Source organism: Euprymna scolopes, chromosome 2, assembly GCF_053919585.1.
Source record: "Euprymna scolopes isolate OS-2025 chromosome 2, ASM5391958v1, whole genome shotgun sequence".
NCBI lineage: Eukaryota > Metazoa > Mollusca > Cephalopoda > Sepiida > Sepiolidae > Euprymna > Euprymna scolopes.
Window position 1 is genome coordinate 139,627,719 of NC_136483.1, and position 25,764 is coordinate 139,653,482.

The window sequence follows — 25,764 nt, forward strand, 5'->3', positions numbered from 1 at the left end:
TGTTTTGAGCTCAAATCAAATTATAAAGTTAGATCCATGTCCAAGTAATCTATATCTAAAATTTCAAGTGTTTAGACCCAAAATTGGCAGAGGAGTTTTGTAGAGTTCTCAAAGGTCAAATCGTTGAACTTTGACCTTTTAACAGCCAAATTTCTGACCAAAAACTGAATAAAAAGATTTTCCCAAATCTTAATACTCCTTATTTCAAATCTTGAGTCTGTAGACTGAAAATTGACAGTTATTTCGTTGGGAAGTGTACACACACAGAGACAGACACACACAGAAACATTTTCACTTTGATAGATATATAGATTGATCAAAGATTTATTAAAATTACCACAATATCGTTAAATAAAACAAAATTTGGTACTTATATAGGTAGGTATGGGCATTAATGATGGAAAACTAATAGGACATTATGCTAAAAATGTAATCTTAAAAAAAAAAAAGGAAATATTTTTACAATCAATTTTTTGTCTGAAAATATTAAATAAACAATGCTTAATTCAATGATAATATCGATAGTTTGAGAAATTCATTTTTCTTAAAGTTATATTGATTTCATTAATACAGACTTTTTTGATAATGTTCCTGAAAAAAATCATTTTTATTTTTTATCGTTACAATTTACGATGCTTTATTTTCATAAAAAAAGCAAGAATAAAATTACTTTTTGTCACTACTGAAAACCGTAACTTTGGTAAATGTGTTTTTTGTTTAAACAAAAAAGATTCCCACTAAGAGTCAAATAAAAATGCGTTCATTATATTTTGTGATCATTATTTGATAAATACTGAAAATTTCACTAAAATTGGTTAATTTTCTGATTATTGGTGAATTTTTAATTAAAGGGAGGGGTCAAAATGTTTATTCATTTTGAGCATCGGCTATTCATTTTGCATGTACCTTATGTAGTATATGGCCTGTGCTGAAATAATTACATTACTATTTAGAAACCCATTCTTAACATGGGAAAGGGAGGGAATTTTGTTTCTATTCTGTACTTTCAGTTAATTTAGTAAACAAAAGATACTGTAAAAAAATGAATTTAACTTGAAAATCTTATTTAAAAAATAGCACCGTGCGTATTCTGCATAAATACCCAAAATTTTAGAAATTCTGTTAAAAATTCATTTCTCCAGAATGCATTTGTGTATTCGTTAATAAGTTAGCCATTTTAATCTGTCATTAAGAGTTGGGAAAATAAATAAATTACTATGATTCTTCAAAAGTTACAGGAAATTTGGAAGCATTTAAATGTGGCTTTAAAATTCTTAGCAAATCCTTAAAAGTGTTGGATAGGTGATGGGCAACACCGGGAAAATATTGGATGTATTGCACACATGCAAATTCAGGATCTGAGCAAAGCCAGATGTTATATCTGCTTGCTGAGAGATAATGAACAATGAAATTCCTATATATGGAATTTTAATATATGACATAAGAAAACAAAGTCACAAGGCAGTTAGAGAGAGTTGAGCGACTGAACAGTGAATAACATTTCTAACGTCGCTCCAACCAACCTGCCCAGCACCAACCCACATACTAACCCATCTCTCTCTTGTCATATGCTATCAAACTGAAATGTAAATAAACTTGTATTATTGACGTAAGTTTTCTGTTTGATTTAAAAAACCATGGCTAAAGAATAGCAGTGTGTATATACTTTGGCATGCATTTGATAAAAGTAAAACCCAAAAATTATATAAACAGACTGTATAACAAAAGACTGAAAGTTTTTTACAGCAATCATGTAGATAAATGTAATGTGTAAAATAATTTTTTATCAGCGATAAAGAGTTTTTAAAAAAAAAAAATATTTAATGACGAACAGTTTTGAGTAAAAATGTATTATGTATGTAATCTAAAGATAAACACTGTAAAAGCTTAGAAAATAACTTCTAGTCAGTCCGTAGTGGAATGGTGATATTTGGATGGTCATATCTAATGTTTCTTAGACAAAGCTCTTTTCTTTCTGTGAACATGAAAGAACAATGCCTCTTTAAGACAAACAATAAAAAGGTTTTTTATTATTATTACATTTTCACCTCAAACAAGGCACATTGCCACTTTGATGTAGGGGGCTACTATCAGGGACATAAACTATGAGGGTACTTTGTGGGGAGTTGAGCAGCAAGATGTCAGTTCACATTACACTTGAACTTCTGCATGTCAGTACAGTTGGGGAAGCAGGAACTCTGAAGGGAATTCCAAAGTCTAGCGGTTCTGGGGAAGAAACTACTGGAGTAGAAGGCTCTCTTACATCTAAGGATCTCAACTGTGAAGGGTGGGATTTTGCTGCTTGTCTGGTTTGTCGGGGGTATTTACGTCGAGGGGGTCCAAGTGCTTGCAGTTTTTTGGAGCATTCATCATTAAAGTACTTGTAGAACAGGCAGAGGTTTATTCAATATAAGAAGTAGACTGGCCAGGAAGAAGCAAGCTGTTTTTTTACCAAGTGCTGGTATGCTGAGGCAGCCAGTGGGTTGTCAGTTTCTATGACGAGAGTTGATGAGTTGTTGTGGACAATGGCAGGCGAGAGAGAGAGAGAGACCTGTATTGCTTGCAAGTTGAGTTCTCTCTGCTGTTGACTGTAGTTCCCAAAACGGGCTAAAGAAGTTCCTTAGGAGACAGATGAATTAATACACCCCAACAGCTGATTGATCAATATGTAGCTGAATCACTCATCAAAGGGGAGGGTGCATTGATTCACAAGAGAAAAATAGATCATTATTTTGTTTGCTGCTACACCTTTGACAATCCCCCCCCCCCATAAAAAAAAACCCTTTCCAGCCACAGATGACCATGAATAATAATACTCTAGCCTAGAGTTTGTCATTCAAACTCCTCGGCCTAACATTCATAGGTAACATGAATTGGAACAAATACATAAAAACAATGCCAAGACTCCTGCAAAGAATGTGGTTTCTCGTAGCCAGGCTAGAAAAATACTCATATCTTGCAGTATTCTATATCTCAACAAAGCCACCATTCACCTATGTTGCCACATATGGGCCTGTGCATCAATCACTAGTCTCTCTCTATTGAACAGGGTCCAAATAAGAATATCTTATCTAATACGTCCTATATTGCCAAATCAGTTCAACCCCTGTCCCATCACACTAATGTTGAATCCCTGTGCTTGTTTTACAAGCATTTTTATGAAATTTGCCTTAACGAACTTGTAGCATGGGTTCTCTCCTGACGAAGTCGACAAGCAGCAAAATGCCATGCCCTTTTTTTTTTTTTTTTTTTTTTTTTTTTTTTACGCAGTGGTCACCACTTATCAAGGCCCCGAAGCCACTCAGGGATAAGGGTTATTGCAAGTACATTACGTTACTGTGGAGGTTTGATGAAGTGTTTACTTAAGGGGGCAGTTCATTAGGAATTTGTTAATGTTGGACTTGAACACATCCAAGTTGTAGTCAGGTGGGAAGCAGGCAGACAGAACAGAGTTCCACAGGTGTATAATTCTAATATTTTATTCCCTCAAACTACTGTACTTTTGAATTCCTTCCCTGTTTCTTGCTTCCTTGACTGTACTAACATGCAGAAATTTAAATGTAATGTAAATAGACACTTTGCTGCTCAACTCCCTACTTAGTGTCCCTGTAGGCATGCTGTTTAATTCACAGTAGCTCCTTATGTTTCAGTGGCAATAAATCAACTTGAATGTTTACAAAATTGAGTTTAACAAACCGGAAGTAAAAAAAAAAAAATTAAAAAAAAAACAACAAAAGTGGAGTTGAACTGAAACGAAATTTTATAAATAAAATATTTTCATAATTCAGACCAACACTTCATTTCAGTACTCATGATTTTTTGATCCAGGTTTTCATGGGTTGATGCCATCATTTTCAGCTTTTGATGAAAAAGTATTAAACATTTTTTCCATTACTACATAATAATACACTGATCTAAAGATCAAAATCTTCCTCATTTAATAATATTAAAAAATCTATATATATAAAAGCCAAAAACGGCGCGCGCATTTTTGTATGTCCAAGAAAGACTTTTTTCGCCAGGGTTTTCTGGGTGGGGGATTTACTATTTCCTAGAATTGTTTATATACCGTCTAGATTGTAATATCTATGATTTGCGAATGCACGTCATGTCTAGATTTATTTTGATCGACTTTTATAAAATTCGTGCTACTTCGCTCTGTCGCGTGTTTGGCTTTTTAGTATAAATAAAGTGAAACTAATTGAAATGAGGTCACTTCCTCGGCTTTTGTGCCGGGGACATCCAGAAAGCAAATCAGCTTTGATCAATGTGGTGAAAACCGTCATATCAGACAATTGCTTTTCATTTGGACGCCCCCATTTTTTTTATGGGGAGCTGGTTTTCCCCCCAACAACTTGGGGAAACAAAAAAAAGCGACCTCGCAGCCAAAGTTAAGTGCAGGATTTCATTTTGACCTCATTAAATTTATGCACCTTTTTAATCATTAAATTTCATCCATTCTCATTACCCTACCTTTGTAGCGTCGAGGTAAGTCATCACGCTTTTTTTTTTTTTTTTCGCTTTCGCCTCAAGAATTTGGGTTCGAGCCTACCTCCCTCCCAAGAACTTTTTTTCTTTTTTCAAATACCCGAGCAACGCCAGGCACCCCCGCTAGTATATATATATATAAAACTATTTCTATCGCTTATACATTTTTTATATTGTATGATGTCAATCTAAATGATTGTCTGTTTTACATCCAATAAAAGTATGGAATAGATATATAAAGAATTTCAGTACTTCATGAACAGAACAGTCTTTTGTTTTTTATTTTTTCTTAAATTGCCTAGAAGCATAGAAGAGAGCAATGTTTTTATTTTTATGTGTATGGGGGAAGGAAAACTGCAAATGGACGACAGCAATAAATATTTTGTTTATTTATTTTATTTTATTTTTTTAAGAGGCGGGGGGTTGCATTTTCTATAATTAAACATCAGTATTATAGTAGGAGGAAAAGGGTAGTCAGAATCAAGTATCGATTTGTCAGATACATTTCTATTTAGGCCCAACAGTAAATGCCTAGCCAACTTAAATTCATTTATTAGATATAATGTTTTAAAATGAAAAAAAATTTTTTTTTCTTACTATCTTTTGTAGGCTGCTGGTGTAGTTGTGGAAATGATTCGTTCAAAGAAAATGGCTGGTCGAGCTGTATTGTTGGCAGGACCTCCTGGAACTGGAAAGGTAAGGCTCTTGTCGTTTACAAATATATATTACTTTTGCAAAGGGAGATAAAAATGTGCTTATACAAAATTCAAATAGATGGCAAGAGCAATATTATTCAACAAGGATGGGGGAGGGGGGATCAGGTTGGGAAATAATTTTCAATTTCAGTTTTTTTGCCATATCCTTCCTTGATTATCAAATGTTTAGAAGACAATATAATATCTATGCAGAACGAAACTTTACAAACATTATTGATTATTTCTTTCTGAAATGTTTTTAATGATGGGAGGGGGCTTAAATGCCAGAAATTATTGCTATGCCATTTGTCTTTGTAATTTTGAACATTAAAAGGGATTGTAAACCATCTCGTATGTTGTTGTGTCTGAAAGCATTTTCCTTCTTTTTCCTCCCACCTCAGACAGCTGTTGCTCTGGCCATGGCCCAAGAACTTGGCAACAAGGTTCCGTTTTGCCCAATGGTTGGCAGTGAGGTTTATTCCAGTGAGATTAAAAAGACTGAAGTTTTGATGGAGAACTTCCGCAGAGCAATTGGCCTACGCATCAAAGAAACCAAAGAAGTTTATGAAGGGGAAGTGACAGAAATTACACCTGTTGAAACAGAAAACCCTATGGGAGGTAAGAAAGAAAAACATTTCTTTTCTTTTTACAGCCTCTCCCTCCCCTCTCTCTTTATTTATATGATCAAATGATACAAAACAAAATTTATTGATTTTTAATAAAAATCACTTCATTCAAACATGTTAAGATCCTCCACAGGGTTTTATCATTTTACACTTTTAAAAATATGAAACATACCCCCTTTCATGTTTAATTTTCTTATCAATTTGTTCAAGCTATGAATGGGGAAACCTACTGGATGCCAGATATTCATCTGCTATTTCATATATTCCAACTGAGAGATCTTTTTAAGATTCTAACAATCCCTTTAAGTGCAATTGTTTGAATCTCTTAGTTCACTGGGTATATTTGCCAACTAGTTTTTGAAATTCTTTTTCATGAATCCAGTTGCTCCTATTATTACTGGAATGATAAAATTACAATAATGAGATCACCTGTGGCCTGTTGTCAGTATTGGTGGCCTGGCAAGACCATAGGGGAGACAACCAAGCAAAAAAAAAAAACCCTAAGCAAAATTCATCCCAAAGCAGCAGAACTGAAGCTGGTCTGCCATGACACTATATATACAAATGTAGGCAAATTTGGGCATATTTTATTGATTTGAAAATATAGGTTCGTTTTTACCAATTGTTATAAAATTTTAACCATAGAATCTAAATAATTATAAAACTCAAATGACCTTGTAACGATGTATGTAACCCACTTTCCGGTTTACGACATCCGGTTGCGCATGTGCGCATAAATATTAACCCGTAAACAAATAAACAACGTAATATTAACAACATAAACAAATAAACACAAATCGCTTCTTTTGCAGATTTTGACCTGCGCACTGAAATATTAACATTATTATTTTGAAATTATTATTTAACATGGGAAGAGTAGGGTTTAAAATAAATAATACAGAAATGAATGATGTAAAAAAAAAAGCAGATATATCAAAATTTGAATTTAACTATAATAAATATTATGGTATCTGTTCAGTGCACATTTACCTATAACTATGGCCAACCACTTATGATTTAGTAACTGTAAATTTTTTTTTTTCAAATATAATCAATTATAATAAACAGAACGACTCATAGAAATCTATCTATATTCTTTTTTCATTTTAATATACTTTCATATAAATGTTTGTTATGTCAAAAAAAAAAAAAAAAGTATTTTCTTTACGTCACAAGTGTCACGCTCATATATGAATTCCATAGCTAATATAACATACTGACCCAACGGGTCGTCTAGTAGTATTATAATCTTCAAAAAGTCTGCAAATTTTCATATAGTTTTCTTCCATAGAACCAAAGATATGAGCATTTCAATATTCAATTTAGCTACCAGTGTGTATATATATGTATATATATATATAGATACATCACTTTTTTTGGCAATTTTATAAGTTCGAAATCTTGGCGACTATTGATCAGAATTTAACAAATAAAGGTTCGTTGGAAAGGTAATGACCTGAATTGTGTAGTGCACTATGTGACATTTGCCCTTAAGGTCGCACATTAAGGGGATCATCCATCATCCAAAGCCTATTTTTGGCACTTTTTAACCTTTTAGAAATAAGCAACCAACTATTAGATTTTTACAAATAAAAGGTTTTTGAACAGTTTTTAGCTTAATTTATGTGATAGTAAACTTTGCCCTTTATGTCGCACATTAAGGTGAACGTCCATTTTTTTTTTCTTAATTTTTTGTAAAATTTTTATACCCCATGTTACAGTCATAAAATGTTTCAATCATAGTCATTTATTTTCCTAGTTTCGCATATGAATTACAAAATATCTGATATTTCTCCCAAAACCTCTGGCCTTGATGGAGGGGAGACTAAAACTTGCTAATATGATTTCAAATGATCTGAAATAATAGCAAGGGGAGACTTGATTTCAAACTTCCATTATATTATTTTTAATTTCTTTGTATTAGTCTTTTTTATATTTATATCAGATGCATATCAATGATAAATATTTATCCTGTTATATCTCCCCTCTTTGGAAATAGGGAATAATTATAAGTATTTCCAGTATCAGATAATCTTTATACAGGGTGAGTCATGGAAAATAGATGTTTTAAGGAAAACAAAACTCAGCGAATATTTCAACAAACAACTAAACGGCGTACTAAGCAGGTTTAGAGTCCTTCCTCACTCTCTATCCCTTACTCAAGGAGAGCAGGGAGTGTAAAAACATCCGTTTCTGATAACTCACCCTGTGCACTGTGAAATTTACTTTATGTATGGAAACTAAAGAGGGGTGATATAACCAATAAGAAATATTTATCATTGATATGTATCTGATATAAATATAAGAAAGAATAATATAAAGAAATTTAAAATAATATAATGGAAGTATGGAATCAAGTCTTCCCTCGCTGTTATTTCAGATCATTTGAAATCATATTAGCAAGTTTTAGTCTTCTCCCCTCTATCAAGGCCCTTCCTGGATATGACCTTAAACTATATCCGATGGTGAGGCTGCAACTTGCGGGCTTGGGGGGTGTGGAGCCACCCTTTAATTGCCATTGCTTCCAGGTCCACTCTGACCTGGAGTGGTAGTATCTGATAGGGTCCCAACTATGGATTAAATAGAAACCAACTTGAAAAAATATATATATATTCTATTAAAAAATTTGTCTTCAAAATAACTGGATTCGGCATTAAATAACCTGAAAACGGTTGATATGCCATAAAACAAAAACAGCCAACCAATCCATCAAGGCCAGAGGTTTTGGGGGAAATTTGTATATTAATAAATGTATGCTTTTTTAACTTTGACATTGGTTGCTTAAGTAGCCAGCAGTTATGCTGCTGCTTTCAACTAAGTATACATGTTTAAAGCTTTTGGCAACTACTATTCATCATTTAGGATGCCACAGTGCATTTTTAACAACCATCCTTTATGATGTCATCTATTTTCAATTAAATTTATTTCTGGATAATAATCATGAAGTATGGCAAACAAGCAAGCAATAGATATTATAAAATAAAGACCTTAACTCATGAAGGGAAGAAGATACACCAAATAATTAGCTTTATTTTACTTAGAAGTGGGAACTAATCAAATTGATTATTAATACAAGAAATAACCAAGTGAAATACCCACCCTTTAGATTTATTGGCTCTGTATTGTTCAATTGTATTTATCTACAACTAGCGGGACTTGTAGAAATTCCACGGTGGACTCTTTCATATGTTGATGTTGGCATTCTGTGGATGTCCAGCTTAAATGGAGATGTCTTGGTATTATTATTGCTTTTTTGTTAAAACTTCAAAGGTATTTATCTAAGCTAGCAGGGACGCCCGATCGTAAAATATGCTTAAATATGCTTGTATATATTATTATAGAGTCAATTCGATTCTTATAAAGTTGTGATTTCAAAAATAAAAAAATATATCTATATAACTTGGGTACATCAGCTTGAATTGAAACCGAAACCAAAACTTATGAAGAATATATATATATATATATATATATAATTTCCTTCAGCTCTAACCGAAACCAAAACTTATGAAGATGAAGAAAATAAATATATATATATTTCCTTCAGCTATAATAAAAACCAAAACTTATGAAAAATTCTTAGTAAAATTATCTATAAAAAAATAGATGACTTGAGTGCCATCAACTATAATCGAAACCGAAACAAAAACTTATAAAGAATTCTTGGTAAAATTATTTATTAGAAGAAATTGAAGGTCATAACAATGCAACGACAATCACTCGGAAGGAGAAAGATGTAAGCGTGACACACAAAAGAACACACACGCTATCGTATTAATATATAGATGAAAAAAAAAAAACAAATAAGATCCACAGTTATTTGTATTTAATGTATACACTTTAAGATTAGAAGGTGATATAGTATACTGTGTATAGTTTTAATATTTGCTTCAACAGTGCTCAATATGTAAGTAGAGCTTTATAGTAAAGTATAAAAATATATTTATGGCAATTAAGCTACACAGAAGAGTATACATTTCATAAGGAATCATCAGATTAAGTGCTTAGCCTGATAATGCCATATTGGGATGAAATGTGGATTCCTCTGTGTAACTTAATTGTCATAAATATATTTTTGTACTTTACTATATATATATATATATATATATATATATATATATATATATATATATAAAATCCACTGTTAATTTATAGACACTGTTTTGGAATACAAATTCAAAACTTAATGGTTTACAAAGATCAAAGTGTAAATTTTAAAAAACTTATTAAAATCAAATTTTCGATTTGTAAAAGAATCTTTGTTAGGATAATCCAAGATTTTTTTTTAATGTGCTGTAGATGGTAATGCTTGGAACATCTTCAGATGTTGCTGTTGAAGCAAGGTTTTAAGACATTTCAAGTATTACCACCTACAATGTCAATCGTGCTTATTAATTAACAATGGATTTTGTATAATTCGACACATGTGCTCGACAAGCACTTACACTGTACCAGACACTAAAACCATAAAACCTTACTTCAACATTATCTGAAGACATCTCAAGCATTACGATCTACAGCATGGCACGTTAAAAAACTCTTGGATTATCCTGACGAAGATTAATTCATGAATCTAATTTGTTTTTTTATAAATGTATTTATTTTAAAAAATCTGCACTTGTGTTGGATTTTTTAAACCATTAAATTTTGAATTTGTGTATGTACGTATTTATGTATGTATATTTATTTATTTGAAAAAGAAATTTATAAATATTAATAATTAGATATTTATATCCACAAACGTTTTTTTTCTCCCCTTTTAAAGGCTCATTAGTGCAGATATACAACAACTATCGACAATTTAATACAAACCGTTAAGTTAGGTTAGGTTTAGTAACTCGTCGTGCGTCCAGCAAATCAGCTGTCTGAATGTAAATACTGCTTTTAAATCAGTACTGGAAATGTAGAGTATATGAGTAAATGATTTCATAACATTTGAAGTTAAAAAAGCAGATTTGTCATATATTACCACTAACTTCATTACGGATCACTTAAATTGTATTGCACTACTTGCTATAATTTTATCTGTATTTTGTTATAAAATTATGTTTAAACATTTTGATTTGATACCTAATTTATTTATTAATAACTGAATCATCTCCAAATAAAAGTTTACAATTTTGAATTTGACAATTCATCTCCTCGCACCTGATACATCATGGATATTTTAAGATTTCTATTTTGTTTTGTATTTATTTTTATCTAGAAAGACACACACGTGATATCTCAAATGTTTATTTTACGAAATGATATGAGGCTTTGTTAGTAATGATTACATCGAAAGAATGGGTGAGTTCTTTGGTTAGTAAATGAACAGTTGAAGTAGTAGAGTCATAAAGAAGGATAAATAAAGACCTGGTCAGAGATCGGTTAGTTTGGAAGTCAGTTTCTAAAAGCTGTTCAACACATGCCAGGATGTAAAATGAATGTTAAATAAAAATTTATGATGATATAAGGTCTCATGTTTTTCCTAGCATGCTGCATCATCATTACACACATACACTTTTATGATGTTATAGCTTCGGTAGGGAAGGATAAAGTTTTTGTTTTGTTTTTCCACAAAAAAATTGATTCAAAACAAAATGAAACATTTTTCCCAGAATTTTTCCACTTGTAATTTTAGGAAATTATTTTTGTATTCAAAAGTGATAGTGTTTTTTTTTTTTTTTTTTTTTTTTTTTTTTTTATTTCTCTCCAGGTTACGGCAAAACAGTAAGTCATGTTGTGATTGGTTTGAAGACCGCTAAAGGCACAAAACAATTAAAATTGGATCCATCCATCTTTGAGAGTCTTCAGAAAGAGAAAGTTGAAGTCGGTGATGTCATTTACATTGAATCCAACAGCGGTGCCGTCAAAGTAAGCCCTAGATCCTCTTTTTTTTTTCTCATTGAACATAACATACATGATATCGCTGAAACCCAACTCCTCTGCGAATGTAAGAAAATATGAATTTTCAAATTTTGACACTAAAATCATCTGAACCTATTTGTACTTACGTTTCCTAGAATCAAATCATCTCAATTTACTTCTTAGGTTATATTGAGCTAACATATTTCCTAATTTCTGACGTAGTGCTACCAGAAGCGATGACAAGGCAAATCAGTTCCTTCACTTTTATTGTTCTTCAATATTTCTATTGTGAAGTGATTTATTGAAATAAAATATAAGAAAAAGGACATTATTGAAAAGTATACAATAAACATTATGCAGATATAAATATCAATGATAAATATTTAAAAAACAAAGGAGCTGATTGGATTTGATTTGTCACTGCTTCCGGTATCACTTCACAGGAAATTAGGAAGTATGTTAGCTGACTATAACCACTTTTTACAAAAAACTTATTTTTTGTGAATAATCTGGGCGAATAGACATGCAATATCTATTGCAAGTTTGTACAACAAAAATTGTAGTGTTTGACTTTTGTCAGTCGTACAACTACTAAATTCTGTGAGATGACAAAATGTTAAAAAAAATATAGACAAAAATTGTGGTCTAAGGCAAGCATGATGAATGTATAATTTTTGTACTTACACATTCATATAACTACTCTTCTAGTTAACTGAGCGTGTGTACCTCTTTTGTACACATTCATGTACATGCATATGTGTGTCACCAGAGTGCATGCGTCTGGGGGGTGGTAGATGGACCATGTTTCTAGAGATATCAGGAAGCTGCAGTAACCATGGCTGGATATTGTTTCCAAGATGCAAGTAAATATTTACTTTAGTGTATAGGCACGGCCCAAAAACTTAGGACTTTACATCTCGGAGTTGTAACCAAACTTTATACATTTCAACTCTGCAATTGTGATGAAAACTTGAAAATCTTAACTTGCTGATGTCCTGATCATTTTATTTCATTTTTATTCTCTTTTCAGCGACAAGGTAGATCTGATAGCTATGCCACTGAATTTGATCTGGAAGCCGAAGAGTATGTCCCCTTGCCAAAAGGAGATGTACATAAGAAGAAAGAGGTTATTCAGGATGTAACTTTACACGATTTAGACACTGCAAATGCCAGACCTCAGGTCAGTTACTTTCTTTTATCAACTTCAGCCAAAAATATATCATCTTGTGTTCAATTAATTAGATACAATAAATCGTTTACTACAGGTATTCTTTCAGCATTGAGCACAAAAGGTTGATATATCATCAAACAGTTTCTTCAGAAACAAGTCGGATACTCTACTCTTTTGTTAATGAAAGATAAAAGAATGAATTACTTTGAACTTTTGAAATTCAAAAGCATTTAAATTGGCTTTAAAATTATCTAAACCTCATTAAATATATGATTTAAAAAAAACCCAATTTACATCCAATAATTTCATAGATTGAAACATTACCTTCTCAAAATTAGTTATAAAATGTAACGTTTTGATTTTAATAATTGAACAATACTGTAATAATTAAATTTTTCTTTCAAAATCCTTTTAAGTAAAAATATTTTGATAAAAAGGAGGTTAACTATAAATGAAAATAAAGATCTCGGGGCAGCACTGGATTAGAGCAGTTAGTATGAAACAGAAAAAAGCTTTAAAAGTAAACTTATGTTGTGATGTGTTAAAAAACATTCATTTAACATTTTAATTGGACATATCTAAAAAAAAAAACATGTCTTTTTGGGAGCTCTTTTTTCATATTACTTAAAAACTTGATATGTATGTCTATATAGTGGTTTTCCATGGTGCTGAATTCAAATATACATGTCTTAAGGTGTGAAAATGCACCATGTGTCCATTTTCACTGAGATTTGGCATTCCTAGGAGCTCAAAAGGGGTCACAAATGCCCCAAAATTGCAAAAAATGACACTTTTTACTCCATAACTTTTGCACCATCCATTAGATTTTTCTGAAACTTAGCAAAAATGTGAAGGCAAGGTTGGCCCTTCACACTTCTCACATTCATCATTTCTTCACTATTTTTTGTGGCGCCATCTCACATGCAGCACCAGGGCGGGGGGGGCACACGTGCGGCTTGTTATTAATGTTATGACTTTCTTTTACTTTTTTTTTTTTTTTAACGTAGGGCGGCCAGGATATCATGTCTATGATGAGCACCTTAATGAAACCAAAAAAGACAGAAATTACAGGTAAACTGGATTTTTTGTTTGTTTGTTTTTTGTAACTGTAATACAATCTTCAATTTCTGACTGCGACAAACATCTCTGGTTGGTGTTTTATTCAGAGTCTTGTACTTTTGATACATCACAAATTTGTCCTCACTTCAAATCTGACATTAAAAGTAACAGACCTGAGGTCTGACACTAAATCCGTTGTCAAAGTCGCTGTAAAAATAGTTGTATTATTCTACTCCTCCAGAAGGTATCTTGCATCTGACGCAATCCGCTATCTGTATGAGCAAAATTCATCCTAAGTCAAAAAAACTTGAATGGTCCGGACAAACAAGAAAACCTCTTAAAACAAATTTTCTTAAAAATTTAACCTAAAAATATTACAAAAGCTAATTTAAAAAATACAAAAATAAAATGAAAATGTCATTTTTTATTTTATTTTTTTTTTATTCAGATAAACTTCGCAAAGAAATCAATAAAGTTGTAAACAAATACATTGACCAAGGAATTGCGGAACTTGTGCCTGGAGTGCTGTTCATTGATGAGGTTCATATGCTGGATATTGAGTGCTTCACCTACTTGCATCGTGCATTGGAATCCTCCCTTTCCCCCATTGTTATTTTTGCTACCAACCGTGGCAAGTGTACGATCAGGTAAGTGGTTTGCCCGAATTTCTCGAGTGGATTGGTGTGTGTGTGTACCTCATTCTGTCAAAAATTAAAGGTAATCATTCCAATCTTCTGTTGCATTTGATCTAATGGATACTCTTACAGACTATGAAATTAGCTATGCAAGAACATTCAAATCTTATTGGCTCTCATTTGTTCAATTTGACACTAATACTATTAGGAAAGGTATGCACAAGTGTCAAGATGATGATCCGAGTCAGAAAAATTGAAACTTAATTTCTGATTCCAAAACGATTCTTTTAATTAATTTTTAAACTTAATTTTCTATTACTCGTACTAATGATAAAATTATCAATATTAATTTATTTTTAAACTCCAAGTAAAACTAAAATTTATAGATCATAACAAATTTAGATGAAAATGGCACAAGTATGTTTTTTTTTTTTTTTTTTTTTTTTTACATTTTAAATCATTATTATATATTGGGTCCAATATAATAATACAAAATCTGTATTAATCAAAATATCATATTTAAGCATATTTTATGACTGGGCAATGCCAGGCAGCTTACTAGTAGTTAATAAAATATTCTTTTTCAAAATCAATATGTAAAAATCCAAAAGTTTCATTGAATGTCCTGCTGGATTGGCAGACTGAGGGCAGGCTTAAGGCATTTTATTTTACCAGTTTTGTGATTATGATATTGTAGTGACAGTATTGAAAGTCTTCCGGTGAGATTTTTTAAAAGAATCTGAATTTACTGAATAAACAAACAAAATAGAACACAATAGAATAAACAAACAAAAATGAAGCAATTAAAAAAAGATATTGAAATGGAATAATGCCCTCCCCCATTTTTTCCACTTTACATTTTTTATGGAGGCATAAATAAATTGCTTTGTGATGAAACAATTTTGTTTGCTTTTTCAGAGGTACTGTTGACATTGCTTCACCTCACGGTATTCCACTTGATTTGTTGGATCGAGTCATGATCATTCGAACTCTTCCTTACACACAAGAAGAAATGGTGCAGGTAACATGTTCTTCTAATTAAAAAAAATTTCTTTTTAAAGCAAAATGGCGAGGTTATTCATATCACTATTAATGAAAAAGTAACATTATTAATATAATCAACTCGAAGATTTTCAGTATTTGATGGTGTTTGGTCATAGTCAGAAAAAAAGGAATAGTGTGAATTTGACTGTAGAAAAGGTTGTCTGGTAGGTTGAAATAATCATGTTGAGCTTGGGAGAATCTAAAAAGTTTGAGAGGCACTCAGAGCCATTAAAAAAAAAAAAATAATTTAATATTTCACTCTAATTTCCGTGACTCAAATAGGATTTATTCAAGGCAGTAAAAAAAAAAAAAGTGTTCTTCTCTTTTCTCATCTCCACCAAACAAGTTTTTTTTCTTTGAATTTCTCCCAAAGTTCTTCATCCAGATGTTTCAGAAATAAAATCCGCATCAGCCTATGCAAATTGTGTCACTCTCACCATCTTGGTCTTTCATTTTCCTGCTTCTTAGTTAAACTTGTTTGATCACAAATATGACAAATGACTCTCACTCTCTTCATTGCTAAACTCTGGCTCCAATTTATCCCTTCTACTACATGAAGAGAAATGATATGAGAATGATACGATGGATGTGTAAGGCTTGATGACCTCAAAAAGAGATTAAATCTGTAAAGTATAGAGAAATGTATGCAGAACCAGAGACTTTGTTGGTTTGGTCACTTTGAAAGAATTGATATAGCAGGGTCAGTTCACAGAAAGTCCAATGAAAACATAGAAAGTGATAAAAATGGACTGGAAAGAGGGATAAATAAAAACCTGGTCAGAGATAGGTTAGTTTGAGAAAATTTTTTAAAGCTGTCTAACACCTGTCAGTATGTAAAATTGACATTAAAAAAGGTGTTCTCTTTTCTTTTGGTGTTCAAATAAGAACTACTGTTTCAGTGTATTTGACCATAAACTTGTAAATGTGCTGCATTGATATCTAAGGGAAGAATATCCTCAAAACTTTAATAATTTTAATTTTATCCTATCTCATTTCAATGGTGAGGAGGACTATATTGGCGGCCATCAAAACATGATACGATTTCTTGCAATCTTAATATTAGTGTCATAGGTTTCTCCATTTTTCTACATGTGTATGAAAGTGGCTAAAAGCTACACTCTTACTGAAGAAAAATTACTTTCTACATGAAAGCAGGATGTCTGTTCATGTTTTTCCATTCATAAAAAGGGAATATGTTTTACTTCATTTATAACTTGAAAATTGAAACTCATAGAAATTAAAAAAATCAATAATAAAAAAAAAGGTTCAGGAATTGGAGTTTGAGTACACGAGTCTTCATTAATTACCATGGAAATGCCATGTGTGCCTTGAGAAGGTAAAAAGATTAACTTTATTTCAACTGATGCCACTAATTTACACTTCCAACTTTTGATCGCATCCCCAAAATTGGATATCATAAAATGTAAAAAAAAAAAATTGGAAAGTACAGGGTGGACCAATAAAATTATCGCCCTAAAAAAAACAACACAAAACTTTATTTTAAAACTTTTATTGAAAAAAATCAATTCAGGTAACTTGATTATGTAGTAATACTGACATCTATTTAATGTAGCCGCCTTTAGCTTCAATCACCACCCCGATACGGGTCCAAAACTGGGAGCAGGCCTTTTCCACAAGTGCCAGCGAGAGCTTGGTGGATGGCGGCAATAAGGCTGGCTTTGGTGTGTTAGGAGGTCATGTTGGTGATGTTCTTGATGTATGACCAAATAAAGTAGTCCAGCAGATTCAGGTCGGAGCAGGAGGGAGGTAGTGAGAGAAGGGTACAAAGTCGTAGCACTCCTTCTGAAGCCAAGTCTTTCTAAACTTGTGGGCCGGCGCCGAGTCCTGTTGCCATACCCAAGGTCTGTCAGTGGTCACCTGAATGCACCAAGGGATCACCACACTCTTCAGCACATCCAGGTACACTTTGGTGCTGACTTTTCTTTTTTTTTTAAATTACATATTCACCCCAAACGAGGCACATTGCCACTTTGATGTAGGGGGCTACTATCAGGGATCTAAGTTGCAGGGGTACTATGTAGGGAGTTTAGCAGCTAGATGTCTATTCATATTACACTTGAACTTCTGCATGTCAGTAAAGTTGGGGAAGCAGGTAACTGGAAGAGAATTCCAAAGTTCTGCAGTTCTGGGAAAGAAGCTATTAGAGTAGAAGTCTTTCTTACATCTAGGGATCTCAACTGTGTAGGGGTGGGACTTTGCTGCTTGTTGGGTTTGTCGGAGGTGGGGGGTATTTTCATCAGAGCATCCACCATTGAAATACTTGTAAAACAGGCAGAGGGATGCAACATTTCGTCAATGGGACAGGAGTTGAAGCTTAGATGATAGTTTGGGACCTATTAGGTTGGCGACTCTCTTTTGGACCTTGTCCAGGCGCGAGAGACTAGTAGTAGATACACCAGCCCAAATGTGACAGCAGTATTCCATACATGGGAAAATGGTGGCTTTGTAGAGGTACAGGATACTTTCAGGCGTAAGTAACTTTCTAGCACGGTATAGAAAACCCACCTTCTTTGCAGCAGCCTTGACAATGATCTCGATGTATCTATTTTAACTCATGTTTACTGTGAATGTTAAGCCAAAGAGCTTGAACGCAGTGCTTTCAGGTAGTGTATCTTTAGCCATAGCTATTGGTGGTTGGTAAGGTTTCGTGTAATTATTAAAGGAAACGAGCTTTGTCTTGGCAGCGTTGAATGTTACCATCCATTTATGACCCCATTCCACTACAGACTGAAGGTCTTTCTCTAGGATTTTAGCCATTACTTTAGATATGTGCTCATTAGTTTTCCCCATGTGCCTGCTATAGAGCGTGGTGTCATTGGCAAATATACCCATCTCAGAGACAATTTTATCAGGTAAGTCATTTATGAGTATCAGAAATAATAAAGGTCCAAGGATCGAACCCTGAGGTACACTCGCATTTATATCAAATTTTTTAGAGATATGCCCATCAAGGACAACCTGGATTCTTTTCTCATTTAAGAAGGATCTAATTATGCTAAGCATTCGTCCAGTAATACCATAGGATTTAATTTTCATGAGAAGATCACCGTGCCATACCCTATCAAAAGCCTTAGATATATCTAGGGCTACTGCCCTCCCGTCTCCTGCCTTATCCAGTGCTTCCAACTTCAAAAATGTGAGGTGACTTGATGTGACCTTCACTTGAAACTACCCCAAAGACCATAACTGTGGTCGGAAACTTTGTCTTCATCACTCTGGGCACGTTCCTGTTATCCGGATTTGCATTTTGAAGGTGCTGGCAATGGTCCTGTTTTTATAACTTGGATTGGTAGAGCATGAGTTGTACTGTGGCGCATCTCCGATCTCGTTCGTTGAACATTGTGTCACTTTCAGACATAATAGAAGGCTCCTATCGCTCTTGGGATTTGTACACAACTGCAACAAAAAAAAAAAAGAAAACTAGTTTTCATAAAATGGAAATCGAATCATGTCATCTTTTCTAGGGTGACAATTTTATTATTCCACCCGGTAGTATAATGAGTTGTGCAAGAAAGAACATCAGTCTGGACAACACCAGATTATCCTGCTACTTGTGTAATTAGTCTGTATTTATTTTTCATCTAATGTCCTTGATAATATTTTTATATTATTATTTATATTTTTATTTCTGATATTAAAAAATGACTTTCCTAATATAATTGTATACAAGATGGGTTTATTTGCTGATGGCATCACACTCTATAATCGATACGAGAGGAAAAAAGAATGTACACATATCCAAGCCAATGGCAAAACAACCTTCAGTCTGTGGCGGAATGGGGCCGTAAACGGATGATAATATTTAATGCTGCTAAGACTAAGCTTCTTTCCTATAACAATCACAAAAACATTCTCAATCACTGATTGCCATGACCAATAGCACCCTGTCTGAAAGCTCATTGTTCAAACTTCTCAGTTTAACATTCACAGGTAACAACCACTCTTAATCTGCGCCTAAACCTAACCAAACGTAGATTCCATGAACAAAGCTTCTTTCTTAGAACTGCACACCTGTGGAACTCTCTCCCATTTGCCCGTTTTCCAGCTGACTACAATTTGGTAGTATTCAAGTCCAACGTAAACAAATTCTTGATGAGCCATCCCCTTAAGTAATCCAATTTACCAAGTTTCCACTACTAATGATTACTACATGTTCTCCCTGACCTCTGAACATTCATTAACCCTTATCCTCGAGTGGCCTCTGGGCCTTGATAAGTGGTGAATCCTTTGTAAAAAAAAAAAAATAAATGAGGACATTGTCAAGAAGGTGGGCTACCATGCTAGAAAATCACTCACACCTGAGAATATTGTATAACTCTACAAAGCCACTATTTGCACAAGCATGGAGTATTGTTGCCATATGAGATAGATAGCGCATCTACTATAGTCTCTCCCTTTTAGACAGGGTCCAAAAAAAATCTCTAATCTAATAGGTCCAATATCAGCAGCCAAGCTCCAACTTCTGACCTATTGCTGTAATGTTGCATCACTGTGCCTGTTTTACAAGTACTTATAACACGTGCTCCCTTTAACGTACATACTCTCGACCCACTCGACAAGCAGCAAAATCCCACCCTTTTACTATTGAGGTTTGTAGATGCCGGAAAGCTTTCTACTCTATCATTAGTTTCTTCCCTCAGACTGCTAGACTTTGGAATTCTTTCTTGGTTTCCAGCTTCCCTGACTGTACTGGCATGCGGAAGTTTTAATCTCACTACTCAACTCCCCACAATCCCTTATTAGACATGATCCCAAATAGTAGCCCCTTATGTTCAAATAGCAATGTACCTAATATGCTTTGTTTGTAGTGGAAAGGAGCAAAAAAAAAAAATTCCTTACTTTTGTCAGAAAAAAAAAAAAAAAAAAAATTCCTTACTTTTGTCAGAAAAAAAAAAAAAAAAAATTCCTTACTTTTGTCAGAAAAAAAAAAAAAAAAAATTCCTTACTTTTGTCAGAAAAAAAAAAACAAAAAAAAAAAACACTAAAAATATCTATTTAAATATATATTTATTTCTTTAAACTTTTCTTTTTTTCCAGATTCTCAGTATTCGTTCACAAACTGAATCGATTCACATCACGGATGAATCCTTACAACTTCTTAGTGAAGTTGGAACCAAAACCACACTCAGGTAAAGCCCAAACAATGATCACCATGATTTTTTTTTTTTTTTAAACCTTAATCACATCTAATTCTCAGCCCCTCTTTTTCCTCACACAGCAATTTTATTTAGATTTTAAATGAATTTCTCTAAACCTGAAAATAAAACTATAATATTTCATCCAAAAGACAAAATTCCCATCCACAAAACAGATTGTCATCAATTATTTTCATTTTTTTTATCTTGTCTGATGCTCAAGCATAAAACATTTTGTGAACAACTTGCAACTTTTCTTGTCTGTTGTCATTTCACTTTTGCCATCTGCTAGGATCAGGTCATCATCAACTGATTCCCTCCATGTCTTAAGCAGCCTATCACATGGCTTAGGACATACTTTGAAGCATTTTGGATGACTGACAGCCCCTTATGTTGCCATATCAATTGTTAGGCATACTTTCTTATGGAGACTGTTAGATTGGCAATTTTCTTCATCCGATGTACTTCAACCAGGATCGTATTGTTGTGAATTTTTGTCGTCTACCATGTTCCACAGCATACAAGAGTACAGATCGAACATGTGTTGTATATTGCCACTGTGACATACAATGGGATCTCTATATTTTTAAAATTATTGACAGCTATCGGAAGATTCTGCATGTGGCAAATATACGGCATCTTCTAGTTGTGTTACATAGGTAGGTGAATTTATCGACTCCTTCTACACCTGCACCAATTTCTTTTTCCATCGGAGTCTGATTTCGACAGGTGCTGCAAATGAAATTAGCTGTATCTGCTACACAAAGCACTGACGGATTGGTGCACCTAATGTGACATCTCTTGTTCTTCATTTGATGGAGTTTTGCTGCCCACATTGTGGAACAGGTATCATCTCTTTAGCATCAGATACCATGTGCTTTGTCGTTGTCATTAACTCTTGCCCCTTTAAAGTACTGATTTCCACGTGTTAAATGCTGTACTGAAAGTTATCATTTTATATATATATATATATATATATATATAGCGACCATGTCCATGCGGAACAGTCTCTACTAAACTACTCTGTCAATTTTTGGTCTAGAGATTTGAAACTTGATATATAGGGAGTTTGGACCTGTAGAACAAATTCGATTTGGCTCTTACCTAGTAAAGAGAGTTGGTAAGAACTGAAAATTGGAACTTTGCAAGTGTAAGTCAACCAAATGTATTACTTCTATGCATGTGCAAATATACATTTATATGTTTAATAATGTTATTTTTAAAGTTATATATATATATATATATATGTGGACTTAGTTCAGACGGTAAGGAATAGCTGAAGAGCTATGTTTTCTAGCTGATGACACCCAAGTCAAATTTTATTTTTTAACTTTTGAAATTGCTACTATATATTGGGCACAATATGATAATTAAGAGAATTGGCCCGTAGTAATAAATATAAAATCTGCTTTAATTAAAATATTATATTTAAGCATATTTTATGACAGCCATGCTGAGTGGGTTGCTAGTCAATGTATAAATATAAACAAATTATTTATTTATAGATTTTGATTCATGGTTTTCATCAGGTCAATAAAATTGAGTTCGGTCAGTTTCTGTGTGAGTAACCATTTCAGAATACCAGGTGTTATAAAGAAGAATAACTGGTGATAAGCGTGTTTTTTCATACACGTGATTTATGCTTGGATCTATGAAACTGGAGCTTCTAATTTTCTACAGTATAAAAACACAAACACCGCTTTGCAATTTCACTCAGTATGAGGCATCAAAAAATATGGTTAGAAATAACGATAATCAATACTAGCAAAGATTACATGGCGTTGCCTGGGTGTTAAAAATGTTGGAAAGTTTTCTTAATCCGCATGATGATAAATCTAACATGTAATGCTATCTGGTGCAGGTGTCGGTCAGACCCAAATAGCAATCCATCTGATGCATCAATACTTGATTCAAACTAGCCAGTTGTTTATTTCTTCAACTCTGTTATTCTTATGAATGTATTTTATTTTTGTTGTTTTTTTTTCTGAAAATTCTGGCTAAAAAACTTTTGGATATTTTTCCTTACTTATTCTTAAATATTAAAAGAAGGCAACTTCATTTGTGTAGTTTAGTTTTAAATCAGATTCCAGTGTTTATTATGATGAAAAGGGGGTAACAAAGTTTTTTCCCCCCACTTCGGAAGTTTTTAAAATTCTTAGTAATTCCTCATCTACTAAAAGTTTTGGAAGCTATTTGCACCTAATAATTTTATAGAGATGAAAAAACATTATGTAATAAAATTAGTAATAGTTTTATAACAATTTGGTTCAAGTCATAATTTAATGATCAACCAGGACAGTGATGATTAAATCTACATAATTATACAATTTTGAACTGCCAGGGCTTGAATCTTGTCTTCCATGATCAGGCGATTCCATTTTTTAAAAAGGAAAAGGGATGATAGGTGAATTTATTGATATATATATATTCGAAGGTAAACAGTTACATTTGGTCGCTACAAACAGCCATCTGTTTCAGTCAATGAGACTTCGTCAGGTGACCCTGAACCATTCAATGCCATAGAAAAAAAAGGAAAAGACTGAGCTCTTCAAAAAAAAAAATTATAAAAGTTGTAAGCTCTCTAAAAAAGGAGGATAAAAATGGAGAAATCGCATGTCGATGTGTGTATATGTATATATATATCGTGAATATGTATACATGAGTCTATAAACGCTCAACATTTTATTCTTCATCATAGAGATGATTCCTTTTTTTTTCCTGTTACTGTTTATTAAACCCTCTCTCCCTCCTTAACTTTCAACTTTTTTTAACACGCGACTTGCTGTGTCAACGAACACATTAGTTTATAAACAGACTCCCCCCACCCACTAACACAATCCACTGTTCTGGTTTAAATACAACCCACTTTAATCATTTCAAATTTATATTGTCTATAAATCCAGCTGTAGCACTTTTTGAACAATTTTCCAAAAAGGTTGAAATGCGATTTCTCCTTTTTTAGAGAGCTCGCAATTTTTATAGTTGTGTTTTTTTTTGTTTTTTTTTTAACAGTGTCGAATGGTTCAGGGTCACCTGAAACAGATGGCTGTTTGTAGTGACCAAATGTAACTGTTTACCCTCGAATAAATAATAAAATATATTTTGCTCGTTATCGAGCACTATCTAACAACCTCATATTCATTAGTCCTTACTTTTGAACATCTCAAACCTGAATTTTTATATATATATATATATATATATATATATATATATATATATATATATATATGTGTGTGTGGCTAAGGAATGAGGGTGGAGAGTTGTATGTTTTGGTTTCAATTCTAGTTGAGGACACTCAAGTCATATATATATTAGCTTTGATATCACTACTATATATTAGGTTCAATATAATAATCGATAGAGAATTGTCTCTAAAATAATAAATATGTAATCTGCATGAATTAAAATATATTTAAGCGTATCTTACGACTGGGCAACACCAGGCAGTCTGCTAGTTAAACTTTAATAATCTTATTTAAAAAAAAAAATGAAAAGTAAAACTACAGACTCCTGGGCAGCACTAGGCAAGTAAATTGGCATGTTGATTAATTTGTAATTAATAAACATGAACTTTGTCCTCATTTAACTTTCCGGTTTTGGTACTTCAAGTGCTGCAAGTACCCAAGACTTAGGAGTGGGCAACACCAAACAACATCTTGTGCCTGCTCTCTATACAGTCCAATCAAAAGAGTTAATAGCAGTTGGGTTGTATGCAATCATATCACTTATGCACTCTGATCTTTATCGGTTTACCATGCTTATTAGTGATTGGGATACCAGATACATTATGGAGTTGTTGCAAGAGATGGTATGTTTATGTGGCCGACTCACCAGAGATGCCAAGTGCATAAGACATCTGAAATCCTACATAGTGACTTGCATAAAACTGGACTGAATACTCTGCTTACTCTTTCCAGATTGCATGTACACCTCACGAAGGAACACAAACAAGTGATGTCTATGTAAAACAAATAAAAATTATGGATTTACATAGAAGCACAGATGTCAGATTTTTTTTTTTTTAAATAAGTAGTGCATCTGGGATTTCTGCTCGAAAGTATTCGAATTGAAGGAGAAAAGTAGAATACTTTATCAAAGAGAGTCGAGTAAAATAACAATTCACTAGCATAAATATAAAAAGAAAATGAAGTAACCAAAACCATCTGAAGAAGTTTAAGTTCACAAAAAAAAAAAAAAAAATTCACTTAATTTGATCAAGTAGTTTTTTTTTTATTTTTAGATAAAGTATTTTTTTGTCTTTTATAGCAAAAAAAAAAAAACAGTTTACCGATTTTAATAAACATTTTATTTTGAATCTTTTTGAAGATATTTAAACAATCATTTTTAGTTTGTAGATGTACTGATTTCTCAAAAAAAAAAAAAAAAAAAAAAAAAAAACTTTGTATGATATACGTGCCCGTAATGAAATGAAAACATTCCAAAAATCATAAATTAATCAAGTAGTTTGGGAGGGGAGGGACCCTGGACAAGAACCAAAAATTGTTTTACCAATTGACATTTATGAAAAATTTGAAGTGTAGTCATCACTAGAACCTGCCACAGCTTTCTATTTAATGTTAAATTTTTCCAGAATCCTTACACCTATTAAAGTTTCATATAATCATTTGAATTTTATATTTGTACTAGCAGTTCGACTCTGCTTTGCTTGGGCACTATGTACTGTTCATAACTTTATGTGCATATGCATATATATATATATTAAAAATTTGACTCATGTCCAGGTAACTACATCTAAAATTTCAAGTGTTTAGACCCAAAATTCACAGAGGAGTTTGGTAAAGTCTGCAAAGGTCAACTCTTTCAACTTTGACCTCTTTTTTCTCCAAAAAACTGATTAAAAAGCTTGCTGCATATCTGAATACCCTTTATGTAAAATTTCAAATGTTTAGATCCAAAATTGACAAAGGTCAAATTTTTTTAACTTTAACCCCTTGACAGCAAAATTTCTGCCTGAAAACAGATTAAATAGATTTTCCTAAATCTCAATACCCCTTATGTCAAATCTTGAGTCTGTAGACTGAA

At 32.9% G+C, this 25,764-nt stretch overlaps 1 protein-coding gene across 1 annotated transcript in view; it reads left to right on the forward strand.

The window, feature by feature from the left end:
- The window catches only part of LOC145296690 (ruvB-like 1), a 42,473-nt gene that overhangs the window by 15,698 nt on the left and 1,011 nt on the right, over window positions 1-25,764 (forward strand). Inside the window, exons 2-9 of the mRNA XM_080142658.1 lie at window positions 5,098-5,184; window positions 5,585-5,801; window positions 11,505-11,662; window positions 12,687-12,836; window positions 13,835-13,898; window positions 14,335-14,533; window positions 15,440-15,542; window positions 20,624-20,715. Of these exons, the coding sequence (XP_079998784.1) occupies window positions 5,098-5,184; window positions 5,585-5,801; window positions 11,505-11,662; window positions 12,687-12,836; window positions 13,835-13,898; window positions 14,335-14,533; window positions 15,440-15,542; window positions 20,624-20,715 (1,070 nt within the window). The remainder of the gene's footprint in view (window positions 1-5,097; window positions 5,185-5,584; window positions 5,802-11,504; window positions 11,663-12,686; window positions 12,837-13,834; window positions 13,899-14,334; window positions 14,534-15,439; window positions 15,543-20,623; window positions 20,716-25,764) is intronic.